Here is a 15,494-nt window from a genome sequence, read left to right on the forward strand (position 1 = left end):
ATCTGATGGCATAGCAGACCTCCTATATAACACTGAACCCTGTCTGAACCCCAAAAATATTTCCCTACTTCACATTAGTGTTCTAAGCATAAATCCATTAATATTTAAAAGGTGTTAAGATATTACTGTGATTAGATAGATATGCAGATAAATAAGTAAGTAGAAAACAACAAAGAAATGTTAAGTTCAAAGCAAAGCTTCATTTCATCAGAGGCAAGTGTTGGTCCCTAAAATGTAATCATTTGTGTAGATATCCCAGGATGAGTATAATTTTTTTAAGTTTCAGTAGATTTTATGCTGATTTCTATGTGCTTACAAATGCATGCTGTATTGTGAATCAACCTTCCTAGGTTACAGCTATGAACCACAAGTTCTTCAGAAGTCACATAGAAGACTGCTTGTCCCTTGGCCGACCTTTGTTAATTGAGGATGTTGGAGAGGAACTCGATCCTGCTCTAGATAACATCTTGGAAAAAAATTTCATAAAATCTGGTTCAGCACTCAAAGTAAGATGAATTGTAAACATGAAATTAAAACCCAATAGGACAGGTGCTGGGTATCAGGTAGTCTGAATACCGATGAGATTCAGACCTTTACAGCACTTAGAAAATAAGCAGTGAACTCATGGGGCTGTTTGAAGGATTTTTTTACCCGTTAAGCAGAAAGTTTAAAAAGTGTAAATTAAAATGTAAAAAAAAAAAAGAGTTCATAAATTTTTCATTGGATAAAATAACTTTTTTTTCTGAATTCAGCTTTTGAAAATTGACTAATATGTTCTGTTTTCAGGTGAAAGTAGGTGACAAGGAGGTAGATCTGATGAATGGGTTTGCCCTCTATATGACAACCAAATTGGCTAATCCTGTCTATACTCCAGAAATCAGTGCAAGAACAACTGTGATTGACTTTACTGTTACTATGAAAGGGCTGGAAGATCAGCTCCTTGGCCGTGTCATCCTCACAGAAAAACAGGTATCTAATAGCTTGCAGTATTTATATAGATGGAAGGCTTGTTCAATGTCTGCACTATGGGTGCATATATATTCAACATCATGGTTGAAATCAAATACAAGAACAAAATTTTGAATGAAGGTTTAAGGGCTGTGCATTTGCTGAAAGACAACGTGGAGATGTTTTTTAATTGAATGGAGGAACCTAAACATTTATTTTAAGATCTGGCCTTGGAAAGAGAAGAAAGTTATTCATTAAAAATACATCACAAGCATGTACATGACATACATAAAATATCCTTATTCCTTCATATATAGCACGGGCTTCTTGTTGCATCAGAAATCTCTTTTATTTCTGAATTCCTTTTTAAACTTAATTTGAATTACATGAAAAAATGCTTATGAACTTGAACTATTTTTGCCAGCCAGGCTCTAGTGTGCAAGGAGATAAAAGATTCTTAAGGAGCCCTGAATGCTGACTTGACTATGCTCTTACTGAAATTTGCATTGATTATGTGGGAGTAAATATAAGGAGGAAAATCCTCTCTCGGGTGAGAGGAAAAAAACCTGTTTGGATTAGTAGAGCTGCTGCTTTCAGTAAGTATCTCAGGTAGGCTTGCTCATGTGAGAGCAGTTCCCTACTTTAAGGCAATTCATTCCATCTTCTTTGACTTCCCAAAGCATTTGCTAACCAGTGTGCTTTAGTGTTGCTGTCATTTTCTCCAGCCAACACCCTTCCACTTTGCTCAAATGAGCATTTGCTGAAGTAAGGACTGAAATTTAAGTGCTCATCCTTCAGTCTGACAGTCAAAACCAGAGGCTGGAAAATCATTGCTATACACAAACTTCCTGTGAATTGTTCCATGAAAAATGGAAAAACTATAACAGCAGGTACTAGGGAAAAAGCTGTGCATTAACAGGGTGGGACAAATGCTATGGATGCAAAAATTCTAGTCTTTAATCCAGTAGATATATGTTTACGTAAGCAATATTGAACAGCAACTACTTACCTCTGATGGGCCGGAGAGGTCTAAATCAAGAAATAAGTTAAATAAATTTCTCATGACCTACATTTAAAACTCCTCTCTCCACACAGAGGTACCGTTGTTCTGTGGTTTTGGTTTTTTTCCTGGACAGAACTACTAGAGAATTCATATTGAATGTATGTAACCACACCTAGACTGCATTTGGGGTCAAAAATATAGTCACTGAAAAATATTAATCCAGTGCTTTACATCAGCTAAAGAGCGCTGCAAAGGTACCTGATTAGTATCAGCACTACTTGCTGCACAGGATCATGGTTGCAGCTGATCAACATTTATTAAACTTCTCTCTTTAGCAGATATGAAGACTTCATGTTTGTTGTGTCTCTTCTGTCTCAATAAGAGATGAGCATCATGGTGTAGATAGCCAGAGCCAATGGGATTCTAATAAATTTAGTTCGAAGAAAAAAACGGAATATGAACAAAGATTCAGAAGAATGGGTTTTATATTACAAAGAGACAATTTTATGATGGAGCTAAAGTAACAGATTAAAGGAACTAAGACATTCTTAAAGATCAGTAGCGGTCAATGAAATAGGATCCAAGAAATGTTTATTTTTCTCAGCTTTATAGATTGCTCCTGTGACTATATGAAAAAAATTATCAGCATCTTTTTATACTTTGATAATGAAGTTGCTGCCACTATTTGTGTTCAGAAGAGGTATTTTTTGTGTTTCAAATGTGGTTATGAAATTCTCTTGCAAACAAGACTTGCGTCTGGTATATTTGCTAATTCCAAAAGATACCTTTTACAGGCTTACAAATCAAATGGGTAGAGTGTCTATTATTAAACAAAACACGTCCTTACATGGAATTTAAGCATGTGCTTAAGTGCATGTTTGAGTGTTCTGTAGAACTATTCCTTTTGTGTAGTTTGAGTCTTTTATTTTGCATTAGGGGCATAGAAAAAGAAGTAAATGCAGAAAATTTGAAGCTGAATGACTGATGCTTAAGTCATTCTCCTCTTTTTGGAATGCAGTTACTTGTAGCTTCCATAGAAGCTACATTCTATAGCCCTAGACCATATTTCAAACAGGTTTCCAAATCAGAAGTTTGTGAAACTAAAGAAATTTGTCACTTTGAAATATGGGAGAACCCCTCACCTACTGTATAACTCTGTACATCTCCTTTTCTCTCTAACTTGGCATGTTGACAAGAATGAGAATAAACTGAAGCTATAGCTGTAGGTAGACTATTCTTAACTACCCATTTCTTACAAGAAGGTTGACTTGATTGATTAAATAAAGGTAGCCAGCAGGAGTATCCCTAAGCTGTGTTGGACTGTGCACTACAGATACCTCATTTCATTTGGCATTGTGCTGACTTGTATGTCATTGTTCCTTTGTCATTGTCTGTCTTGTAGAAATGGCATAAAAATTCCATATGACATAAATAATATTTGAAACTTTTCCTATTTTATAAGCAGTAGAGGATGGTATCTTTCAAAATCACAGAATCGTAGAAATTAGAAATGGAAAAGGTCATCCAGTCAACTTGGCTCACACTGTAAAATCCATCCATACAATGCATGTCCTTGGTCTGATCTTACTTTAAGTACTTGATGTAATGTGGCTTTTGTCACTTCGCATTGGAAACTGGCTTTAGTGCTTTTTGCATCTTACTGTGAGGAAGCTTTTCTTGGTAATTCTGATGTTTTCATTCCCCAGTATGCTGCATTAATCAAATAAATACACTGTACATATGAATTAATTTTATATATATTCAGTATACATATAAATTGCTTTACTACAGAAATATTTTGTAATATTTATGTATTTCACAGAAAAAGCAAAAATACTCCAATCTGACATGCATGAAATCATGTTTTCTTTATAAGGAGTCTTTCTTTGAATTAATTTTAAATATTCTAAGGAAATTTTCTGAATACAGGAACTGGAGGCAGAAAGAATCAAACTGATGGAACAAGTGACATCTAACAAGAGGAAAATGCAGGAGCTTGAAGATAATCTACTCTGCCGTCTAACCAGTATGGAAGGCTCATTGGTTGAAGATGAGTCTCTAATAGAAGTCCTAAAGATCACTAAAACAACAGCAGAAGAGGTGAATTTATAATGCACTGTAATTGTAATTTGTATAGTATATGTAGACAGATTTTTGTTCTTGTTTGACATTTTTTATTTTGGTTTGGTTTTTTGTTTGGGGTTTTTTTTGTTTTGGACTGGTTTTTTTGTTTTGTTTATTTTTTTTTTTATTCAGAGACACTATATAACATCTGACTTCTTAACAAATAAGTAGTGGAAGCACTGTAATTTTTCTACATAAAATGTTACAAAATTAAACTGTTACTTGGATACTGTTTTATATTCCAGGCATATTTTGCAGGTGTAAGTTCGAATTAATTCCCATTGCGCTAAGTGTTGTAACAAAAGAAGACACAATGTCTTTGTTGAAACACTGACAGAGGGAAGCAAAGCTTAAATGAAAATACTATTATGGTTTTAATCAAGACCTTTTCTTTTTGCCTGTGCAGTATAAACTATAAGTGACACAACTTAATCTTCATGGTCTTTTTCATTAAAGGTCAGTGAAAAAATAAGCATAGCAATGCAAACTGAGGCGAAAATCAATACTGCACGTGAAGAGTATCGTCCTGTTGCAGGTCGTGGTAGCATCCTTTATTTCCTAATTGTGGAAATGAGCTCAGTTAATGTCATGTACCAAACATCCTTACGGCAATTCCTTGGCATTTTTGACCTATCAGTGGAAAGATCTCGGAAATCTCAGATCACAGCAAAAAGGGTAATATATATAATCGAGCATCTCACCTATGAAGTCTTCAAGTACACGGTTCGAGGGCTGTATGAAAATCACAGATTCCTGTTTACATTGCTTCTGGCACTGACGATTGACTTGCAGGCCAAGAAAATTTCACATGCTGAGTTTGAGACATTGATAAAAGGTAATTTCTCTAAAAATGTTCTTGTTCACACATGCCTGCTAATGGTAGTGCTTGCCTTAACAATATATCTCATGGATCTACTGGTTTTTAACTGGTGAATGAAAGCATATATAGCCTAAGAGGGAATTAAGAGACAAATTTTCCAAAACAAGAGCAATATAGATAATTTGTTATAAAAATAATGCTTAGATGAGGATTATTGTAATTGCTTTACACTGCAAAACAGGGAAAAAAAGTCCATTACTTTGTGAGAGAATCTATTGTCTCTTTTTCATCTACCTCTTTTTCAAGTTGTCACATACCTATGTCTGAGATTGTAGACAAAAAACAAAAGCTCTCTTGATGGCTGATGAACAAGCATGTGAATGCATGAGGACTCTGTACTGTGGTTATGTATCAGTATAAAAAAGGAGAAGTCTGTTACATGTTGTAAAACACTGTTATATTGTATTACATTGTTTCACCAGTGTACGTCAGAACTTAGACACAATGAAAAAGAAAAATTTTAGTAAGGTTTATAAAATTGGGTGGGGGTTGACCCCATGGTCTCCAAGATATGATAAGTGCAATCTGGTACAAAGATAAGTGCAGTCAGGTACTTGGCATCTGAATATTTCAGTTTGTTTGGCAAACACCGATTTACTGTTCAGCTGTGGGTCAGCTGTGTTGGAGGTGCAAATGGGCATGACGATGAGTGATGGTTGAGCTAAAAGGCTGTTGAAGTTGCACAGTCCTGGAAATGAATGCACTATGTGCTTTCTTATTCTTTAGTCTCAGGGAAGGGAGACTCTGCTAACCATAGGTTCTTTCTACATCTGGTCTGAACACCTGGGTTTGAGTATCATTTTAGGTAGTCAAGTTTTATTCCAACTCTACAGATGCAGAGGGAGCAGCACAAAAATTACTGGGATATCAGCTTTGGGAGGAACTGAGGGCGGTTCTCCAAGGGGTCTTTGTTAAATGATTCTTCCATGCAAATTCTAGGCCTCTAAGTCCTGATTTACATGGATTTGTACTCCATAAATTATATAAATAAGTATTTTTTATTACTTGTCATTTTTTCTGTTTAACAATGTTTTCCTCTACAATACGTTTCACTTTGCAGGAGGTGCCAGCTTGGATATGAATTCTGTGGAACCAAAACCAAAAAAGTGGATCCTTGACATGACATGGCTCAATCTCGTGCAGTTATCTAATTTGTACCCTTTCAATCAACTTCTGGTGCAAATTGTTAAGAATGAGAAGTCTTGGAAAGCTTGGTTTGATGAAGAAGCACCTGAAAAAGCTGTTATTCCTGATGGCTATGACAATTTACTGGATCAATTCCGTAAGCTGCTCCTTGTCCGTAGCTGGTGCCCGGATCATACTGTTGCCCAAGTAAGATATGCTTTTGTACAATAGTTATGCCATGTGGCATCTCCTGTAGAACTGCTAGTTCCAAACTTACATTCTCTGAATTGTTGTTATCATAGTATTTGTTGCCGAGTGAGCTATTTTGAAATCAGATATTGAAATCCTCGTAATAAATACGTGTGAAAATACTAATTTATTTAATTGCTATGAATTGGAAAGCAGAACATGAAATAAATTGTGTTGGAGCTGTAAGAATACCATTGTTTTTGTGTGGTTCTTCTAAAGTCAAGTCATGAAACCTGTAAAGCAGTTGCATTCATCTGGTGAATCAAGAGATACATCCCTGGCTTTTTTTCACGGAAGAAGTGGAAAGAGAACAGTTCACTTTTATGACAGGTGCACTAAAATAGCAGATAAACTGTTTACTTCCCGTCCATATGGAGGAAGTAATAATTAAGATGGTCTCATGGCAAATATCATAAAAGAAACTGCAATAGACTAGCAGTTTCTCCACAGTCTGTGATGTTTGGAGTTTTCTTTTCTATGAAGGTGTAAAAGAGATATATGAGCCTATGAGTATCCTCTTTTCACTTTTTTTTTGTGTTTTGGGTTTTTTTTTGTCTTTATACTGTAAAGTAATACTTTTCCTTTCCTGCATATCTCAACTTTACATGTTGCATGCTGTGATAGCATCCATGTTGTTTTTAGGGGACATCATTTTTTCATGGACCTCTTTTTCAACAAGACTCCCTCCATTCTTTTTCTTTTTCTATTCTGCAGCTGGTAAGCAGTAGAAAAGTATGGGATCTCCATCTGCCACAATTTAAACAGAGCAAAATAATAAAGCTGTACTGCTTATTTATCTTACTGTCTTGCCCAACCATCTTTGAGAAATACTGTCTCGGAACAATGGTTGCAAAAAAGGTCATTATTTTATTTTTTGAGGAAAGAGGGAATATTTTTGTTACTATCTCCTTTATCTCTTCTTTCCCTACTGTGTTTTCCCAAGTATTATAAATTTTACCTGCCACTGCTAGGACAGAAGTCACACTTAATAGTGGATGACTAAGTTATTTTTTTCTGCAATTGATGTCTTCCTCAGTCCACCTTGTTCCTTGGTGTTTTCTCTCCATCATAGATGTCTCTGAATCTGTGCTACTCATTGGATAGCTAGGAAATCACATCAGTCAAAAAAGAATTTCATACTCCAGGGTAGCTTTAGAAGTTCTTTTAGAAAATGCCTTAGAAAAGAAGAAAATAGAGGCATAGGGAAATTTTGACCTTTAAGGATAAAGTCTGAGCTGTGTTTATGTTTTGTAGAAAGAGATATTCAGTGTAAGAGACTTGAACTGGATAACCACTGGACAGGAGAATTTGTTTGAAGTTCCAACAAATATATGGCAGATAGTAACTGGGTCAGATGAGAGATCTGTCTAATCTACTATGCTGTAGAGACAATGTCAGCAATACATGCTTAGAGGAGCTAAGAATGGAACTGGTATAGAGAAACACTTTTCTTTGGCTACCCACCAAGTTTTAACAGTCAGTAATTTAGGAGCAATATCTGGGCTGTTCCTCAGAGCCAACAGTGGATCTATTCTGCATAGATTTTTCTTGTTCTTTAGAAAAAAAAGCATTTAGTATCCTCTAGCAACAATATTCACAGGATGGCTGGCGTGCGAGCAGAATTCTTTCTTTTCTTTCTTTGAAGTTTGCTATCTGAGAATTTCAGTGGTTGCCTCCTGTGGACTGTAACTTCTGTTACAGCAAAGTTGAAAATGAAAGTTTAGAAAGTCATTGCCTTCCAATGTAGGTATTGGTAAATTCCACATCAATGATTAATGCTAAATTAAAAAAAGTAAAGGTATATATATTTCTGGTACCTACCTTTTTTTTCTTTTTCAGGCTCGACACTACATTGCAGAATCTCTTGGAGAAAAATATGCAGAAGGTTTTATTCTTGAAATGGAAGCAATGTGGACAGAAAGTGACTGTCGAACACCTTTGACATGCCTTTTATCAGTGGGATCTGACCCCACTGAAAGTATAGAACGTCTTGCAAAATCAAAGGTATCCTCTAAACTGAGTTGTCTGAAGCTGATAAAGACAATTTTAACTGTCCTTTGCACTAGAAATGATATTTCCACATTTTATAGAAGTTCAAATGATGATGTTTGTATTCATACTAGTGTTCAGTAAAAGTGAATTTTTGACCAGTAGCCAAAATGCAATTACTAGGAAATGGAAATATTACAGTCTCGCTTTTTCAGTTGTTTGATTCCAGTGAGTCCTCCATCTTTATCTAGCAGATTTTGATAATCCATTACTTAGGAAAAGTATTGAGCTGTGAAAACAAAACAATATTTGTGGTTTACATTGTGTTGCATTCACTGTAGGAGCTGAGAGCAAGAACAATCACAGGAAGATACAGAAAAAAAAATCATAAATATGGAGACAAGAGAAATTAACTTGAAGACCCTACCATTCAATCTGTTCACTTGATGGAGACAGTTAACATTTCTTACAGCACAGCATCACTTTAAGGCGCTCTGTGCTTTGTTTTATGGTTCACAGCATAGATGAATGTAAAATTTTCCCAAGAACAAGTTATTTACAGTAGATTTCCGTAAATTTTCCTCCTTGTTAGAATGCATCTTCATTTAATGGTGCAGGATTTTGGTATACACTAAGTAAGACATACTTGCAGAAGTGGGGAACATCCATAAATCTCTTTAGCTTATTAATTAGGATTTGTAGATGCTTGTTCTCTCTGAAAATCAGGACTCTTATTTGTCTGTCTGTGTTGAAGACAGTTTAAGTTATGTTCTAACTCTCATTTAAGTGTTTACATTTAGGAATCTTTATTCTGAAGCTGTTAATCTCATCCCCCAGAACTGTGCAGACAGACAGCCACAAATACACAAATATAGGGAGGGACAAAAACAACAGTTGGGTGAGCAGGATTTTTAGGCTTATTAGAAGCAATGCATTGTAAAAATGCATCACAAAAAATTCTATTTTTAAAACCATTTTGACTTTGTAGAATATTTGAAATTAACTACAAGAATATTTATAGACTAGAAATGGCAAATTTTTTTTAGTTGTTTTTCAATTCCAAGTAAACACATTAGATGACCATGTTTGGATTCCTGTTTTCATGTTATATGGTATGAATACAAATGAAGTGTCACCTTTGTGATGATGTTTTCATTTACCTATCTGGTTCTTCAACATATGTATCCTGTGAAATGGACTTCGAGATGGGTACTCCAGTAGGAGTTAGTTTCTCTAATCAATAAAGAGAAAGACTGATCAGTTGACAGCAATTCAGAGCATACAACTGGAACTTAACTCTGACTTGCATTGAGAAGTTGAGTATTTTTATCCCATTGGCCATGCAAGGGGACGGCGAACACTAATCTCCTAACAAGTCAGCCAGTCACTTATAGCCACTATTGCAAGGAGTGGAATAGAATGCTTTCCCATTCTGTCAAATCTTAAGCAAGACCTTAGCCTGTGTGGGGAAGTGCTGGTAGGTAGAAGGTGCTCTGTGATTGTGACTGTTAAAATATAGAAGTTTTTGCTGTCAATCCAAAAGTATATTGCAGTGGACAGTCTTAATAAGTTTTCACGCTTTAAGGAAATGTGCATAGAATAAATAGAAAGTGAGGTTGCAAAAGAGCTAAAGGGATTGCCTTATTTATTCACACATGGTTTATGAGCAAGGCAACATCAGCTAAGCTGTCATAACCTGACGTTCAACTATAATGTTAACTGTAAATGAAAAGTCAACCACAATGTTTAGCTGTAAAGTTCTTGCCTCATCTCTTGAAGTAAAGATCTAACCCCACAGCATACAGAAACCTTTCAAGTTTACAAAAGCCATCCAAATTCTGCAAATCAAACTACAGATACAGATATTATTAAAACTAAAAATGTATATTAAGATTGTGGAACTTGAGGAGCACTTCAGTAGTTCTCTAGATTTGAAAAATATATCTAGAAATAATTTACAGTTTCCAGAAACATTTGCAAGAGGGCTTTGGGTTTACTTTGCTAGTCTGTCAACAAAGTGTACTTAGTTCCTGTCTTTCTTTGGGCTTTCTCTGCTTTTTTCCACACTAAATCTTTAACATGGGTTAGCTGTACCAAGGATCTCATCTTGGTATATATGCGATTCTATACCTCCAAAGTATCCTATTCACGGGGGGGGGCTGTTGTTGTTTGGTGTTTTTCTTCTTAATGATAAAAATCTTCCAAAATACATGCTGGGCCTACTTTTCAAGGATTTCCTTTTTACAGGCATGACTTGTAGTCTTAAAATTGATTTTCAGTACTGATGGCACCTCCAAGTATAATATTAACAATATAAATCAATTATCTGCAGTTAGAAATGTTCAAATTCATGTCCAGAATTTACTTTTCACTCTAAAATTTAGTTGTTCAGATGGCCTTCTCCCCAAAAAACTGGAAACAGTGTCTGTGACTACTGAGCTACAAAACCTTTTTTATAAACCAAACAAGCTCTATCTTAAAACTAGTTGCATTCCTGCCCCCTTTACTTTCACTTGAAGATGGAGTGAAAATTTGACTTTCTGTAATAAAATTAAGTTTATTGTTCCTAGCACTTTGACTCCTTTAAAACCCAGATTGTTTTTTTTTAGTGTAGAGAGAGTTTCTTCTTTTCAGGAATTATGCACAGAACCTTCAAAAGAACTGTCAGGCCCACTGTAGTGACTAAAATGCTAGTATTTTCATCTGGATAGCAGTGTATTAAGATGACACAGATGTATTGGTATGACTCACTGTTGAAAGAAACGTTCTGTGTGATGACATTTCGATAGAGTTCTTTCAGAAGGAGTAAAATGAGGACAATCCATACTGAAAAATATTTTTTCCTTCTCTTGATGTTTCTATAACCTTTAATGATTGTACATTTGGGAGATAACCTTGCTGAGAAGTGCAAATTATGAGTAGATGCTTTGTTAGGAAATAATGTATCATCTGAATATTTATGCACTCATACAGGAGTAGTCACAGTCTTTGACTTACGGGAGTGCTAGCTGTACTCAGATGTATCTTAGAAAAGATAAAATTTTTTGCTCCTCTATCATGAAGTCAACTTCACGGGCTGTTTAGCCTTGCTTGTTTTAGCTACAATTTCAAGTTTTACTGACCTGACAATAGGATTTAACTGCTTTCTTATCTTTGGCATTCTCTTCTCCTCTAATCTTGCCAGGATGTGAAGAATCATACACAGCAGCTGTATTTATACTGTTTTGTAAAATCAGGTCAGGGTCCATTCTCTGACCCTGAGGCTAAATGACCCAGCACAGCTTGTGACATACGCTTAATCTTCTTCTCCTCCAAAAGTAGGGTAGCCTCATCCACACTGTTTAGAACTGGATGTCTTCCTTCTGTTTTGTTTCACAGTAAGAGAGTCTCAGTAGCAGTAAAGCTCAAGATTAACCTTTGTAGCTCTCAGCCAGCTGAAGACAGGCCCAGATTGATAAGTCTTTATGCATCTCATCATTCACAGCATGAGGGATACTCAGCTGTAGGTCTTGAGCATGAAACTGTCCATGAAACAAAGCCTTTTCATCAATTCTTTTGCCCTCAACATGTCTACAGAATAACATGCTCACCTGGGTTTGATAGTTCTGGTTTTCCCTGGTGGGAGTCAGGCAGCTAACTGAAGCCAGGGGGCTGCCTACTTAACAAGAGTAGTATGAACAATAAGCAGGAGAGGATCTGCCTGCACTTTACTGACAGAGTTGTGTGGTCCCGATTGCCACCTTGTCTTTTTCAGTTCCCCTTGTGATAACTTGTATCATTTTCTGGTTTTCTGAACAACTGACTTTATTCTCCCATAGCTTCTGGAAAAAAGACTCCATAAAATTCCAGAATTCTTGTGTTTGCATGTATAAGCTCTATCTTTTCTGAATCTAGATCTGCTCTAGATCTGCTAGAGCGAGTAGATCACCAAACTAGAATCCTCTGAATCAGAGACTCCACAGCTGCCATTTAACAATTCAGAATGTTTCCCAAGGAATGATTAAATGTGAACCAATCTTTCCTGTCCTACCTGCTTCACTGATAGTTTTCTTTCAGATGAAAAAGATATATTCAGTCACTGAGAAGACACCAGAATTGCTGAGTTTACTCTGTGCATTAATTATTATCTGAAGCCTTAGTATCTGCCCTTCTTAAGATAATCCACATCACAGTAAATAGAATGGTCAGGCAGCTATGTTGCTGTGTTTATGTCTTGCTTTATTTGAAAAAATGCAGAAAAGGATAGGAAAATGTTTCCGCTGTCTTATCCATTGACTTTGTTAGATCAGCAAAAGAATATTATGTCCAGTAGGTGTAGTTTTTTTCCAACAGGTGGAAGATAAAAGGAACTTGAAGTGTTTTACTTTTTTTTTTTCCTAACTCTGTTTTAATATAATTATTGATAATAATGGTTTTCTTTGTGGCACAGTGTTACTACACATGGACCTACGGAAGCAATACATCATGTGTATAATCATTCTAAGGAACTACATATAAAAGAAACTTTCTTTTTTATTCCAGAACATTCCATGTCGTGCCATTTCAATGGGTCAGGGCCAGGAAGTCCATGCAAGACACCTGTTAAATCAGTGCATGCAAGATGGAGGATGGCTCCTTCTACAGAACTGCCACCTTGGCTTGGAATTTCTTAGTGAATTAATGGACACCATCACAACAATAGAATCTATTAGTGAAGATTTCAGAACCTGGATCACTACAGAGGCTCACCCAGAGTTTCCTATTAATCTTTTACAGTCCTCCATAAAATTTACCAATGAACCTCCTCAAGGTAGGAAATCATGCCTTTTTGGAGTCTGGGGGCTTGTTTTTCACCCCCCACCCACTAAGTATCCCTATACTTTCTGCAGTGTTTCAGCTAAGTACAGCACTGTTTAAATCAGTCTTGCAATGTGTAAAGCATGACTCTTTTGGGAAGAAAATGGATATTTCTTGGTTTTGTAACAGAAATTGATAGTGATTTTGTTGTTTGCATACAATCTGTGGATAAATCCAGGACAGTGGTCCTTTCTTAAGTTTAGTACACCCCATCAGTCTTTTCTTTCTGTCCTGTTGACCCCACCCAAGGATGCAGAGTAGAACCAATCCTGTGCTCTGTTGGATGAGGAAAAGGGAGGACTCTCTGAACACCTAACCTCACCCAAAGCTGCAGTATATATCTGTTGCTGTTGCTTCTTGTTATGTCATCTGGCACTGCTGACTGGAGACTGATCCCAGCATCTTTTATTTTGTCCTTTAAGTATTTGTGAGCTGCTACTGAATCACCCCTTAGCCTCTGTCAAGACAGTTAATAACAACTCATAATGGATCTGAATACTAGTGTTCACTTAAGAACTGATGAGATTAGGAGTTTTGTGCTATTTGCTCAAATTAAACATTCACTCTATCATGCTCCCAGCCTTCTGTAATGCATTTATCTTGACTTTTCTTCCCATCAGAGACTTCGTTGCTGGTCCAGGAAGGTTGAGTTGAAAGTAGTGTTAGTTTCACTGTGCAGCTACTTGCAGCTATTAGTCTTGGACATTACTGGCCTGCTGGGTATCCCCTGCCATTTGCCTCCATGCATCTCCCTACATCCAGGATCCTTCCCCATTTCCAGGATGTTTCCTCAAACTAGGATGTTTTCTGGGCCTCCAAGCCAGTTTTCCTAACCTAAGTAGTTTATATGCAAAAGCACAATGTATGATCTGCATCTTAATTGGCAGTTTGGACTCATGTTTCTGTATTAACTGGAGTGCAAGAAAGACATGAATGGAATGAGTCCAGTGAGAGGCCACAAAGATGCTGAAGGGACTGGAAAATGTGTCATATGAGGAAAGGCCAAGATGATTGTTTAGCCTTGAGGAGAAAAAGGGTATCTTAATGCATATAAATATGTGATGGAAATGAGTAAAGAAAACAGTAAGACTCTTCCTAGTGGTGTTAAGTGACGGAAAGAGAGGTGATTGACACAAATGGTTGTCCATGAAATTCCACTTCAGCATCAGAAAAAACTTAACTCACCATGAGAATGGTGAAATACTGGAACAGCTTGTTCAGTGAGTTTGTAGACTCTACCCTCAAAACCCACATGGACATGGTGCTGAACCACCAGCTGCAGTTGATCCTGCTTCAAGAAGAGCTGTTGTGCAACGTGATATCCAGGGGTCCCTTCCAGTGTCAACTATTTGATGTTATTTTGTGTAATATGAAAACAACCAGCTTTTCTACGTAGTCTCTAACCTGTTGCTCTTCTGCTGTTGAATCTCTCTCTCTTACCCAAACTACGCTGCTACTTGCAGGCATTCTTCATGTTTGTAGAAGCAACTTATAATCTTGCTTTATATGCTCCCCTATGTATGATAGGGGAGAGTAACTTTGTATTTTGGACTGTAGCAAAAAGGAATCCTCAAGCCTGACACCAACTTTATTTTTGAACTCCCTCATTGTTAACAAACTATGTAATGCATTAACTTGCCCTTTATTTATATACTTGTTGCCACTGATTTCAGTTGATGATGTCAGTAGGAACTGAGAATTTTTATCCAAGGTCATATTTAAAGCTTCAGACATTTAAAGCTCTTATTTCAGCATTTATCTTCCTTTGAACATTAGTAAGATGTCTACAAAATATTTGGTCTTGTGAAAGACATCCTGTTTCAGCATATGTACTCCATTCTCAAGTTAGTCAGTCTGTCATTAAAAATTTCTAACTTCTTTCTCTCCTCCTCTCCCCTGTTTGTGTTCAGTGCTCAGCATGTTTTTATTGCACTGTGGCCCCCTCCTTATCATTCTAATAGTAACAACCTAGAGCTCCAAGAGGTTATTTTAGAAGTCAAGTTAAAGCAAATTTACAACTTGCATTTAGTGACAGAAATATGTCTGGTGTAAAAATTGAAGTCAGGACAATATACAAACAGTTTTATTTTTCTAGTACTCTCCTGCCACATTGGTAGCACAGTGTGATAAGGCACTTTTGTTTGATTTTGGAACTCTCTTATGATACCCTTATAATATTTGGAAAAGCTATGTGTTTGAATATTGTTTTACAGGATCTTTATGAAGAAGAAAGAAGCAAAAGGACTTCTATTGTGTCATAGGAAGTATGATGACTTGGACAATCTGTTCGCTGCACTTGAAATCTGTCCTTTTAGACTTGTGTTAAGCTGGTTAGGTGGA

The 15,494-nt window shown here is 36.5% G+C and overlaps 1 protein-coding gene across 7 annotated transcripts in view; it reads left to right on the plus strand.

Annotated features, from left to right (window-relative positions):
• Window positions 1-15,494, plus strand: part of LOC135416153 (dynein axonemal heavy chain 5-like) — a 156,573-nt gene that overhangs the window by 106,794 nt on the left and 34,285 nt on the right. For 5 of the 7 annotated variants that reach the window (XM_064658962.1, XM_064658985.1, XM_064658977.1 and 2 more), the window contains 7 exons: window positions 351-506; window positions 787-969; window positions 3,881-4,051; window positions 4,532-4,910; window positions 6,016-6,287; window positions 8,169-8,333; window positions 12,840-13,107. In XM_064658962.1, the coding sequence (XP_064515032.1) occupies window positions 351-506; window positions 787-969; window positions 3,881-4,051; window positions 4,532-4,910; window positions 6,016-6,287; window positions 8,169-8,333; window positions 12,840-13,107 (1,594 nt within the window). The other 2 variants (XM_064659005.1, XM_064659014.1) reach the window with 2 other exon arrangements.

The sequence above is a fragment of the Pseudopipra pipra genome, chromosome 1 (genome assembly GCF_036250125.1).
Source record: "Pseudopipra pipra isolate bDixPip1 chromosome 1, bDixPip1.hap1, whole genome shotgun sequence".
NCBI classification, from domain to species: domain Eukaryota; kingdom Metazoa; phylum Chordata; class Aves; order Passeriformes; family Pipridae; genus Pseudopipra; species Pseudopipra pipra.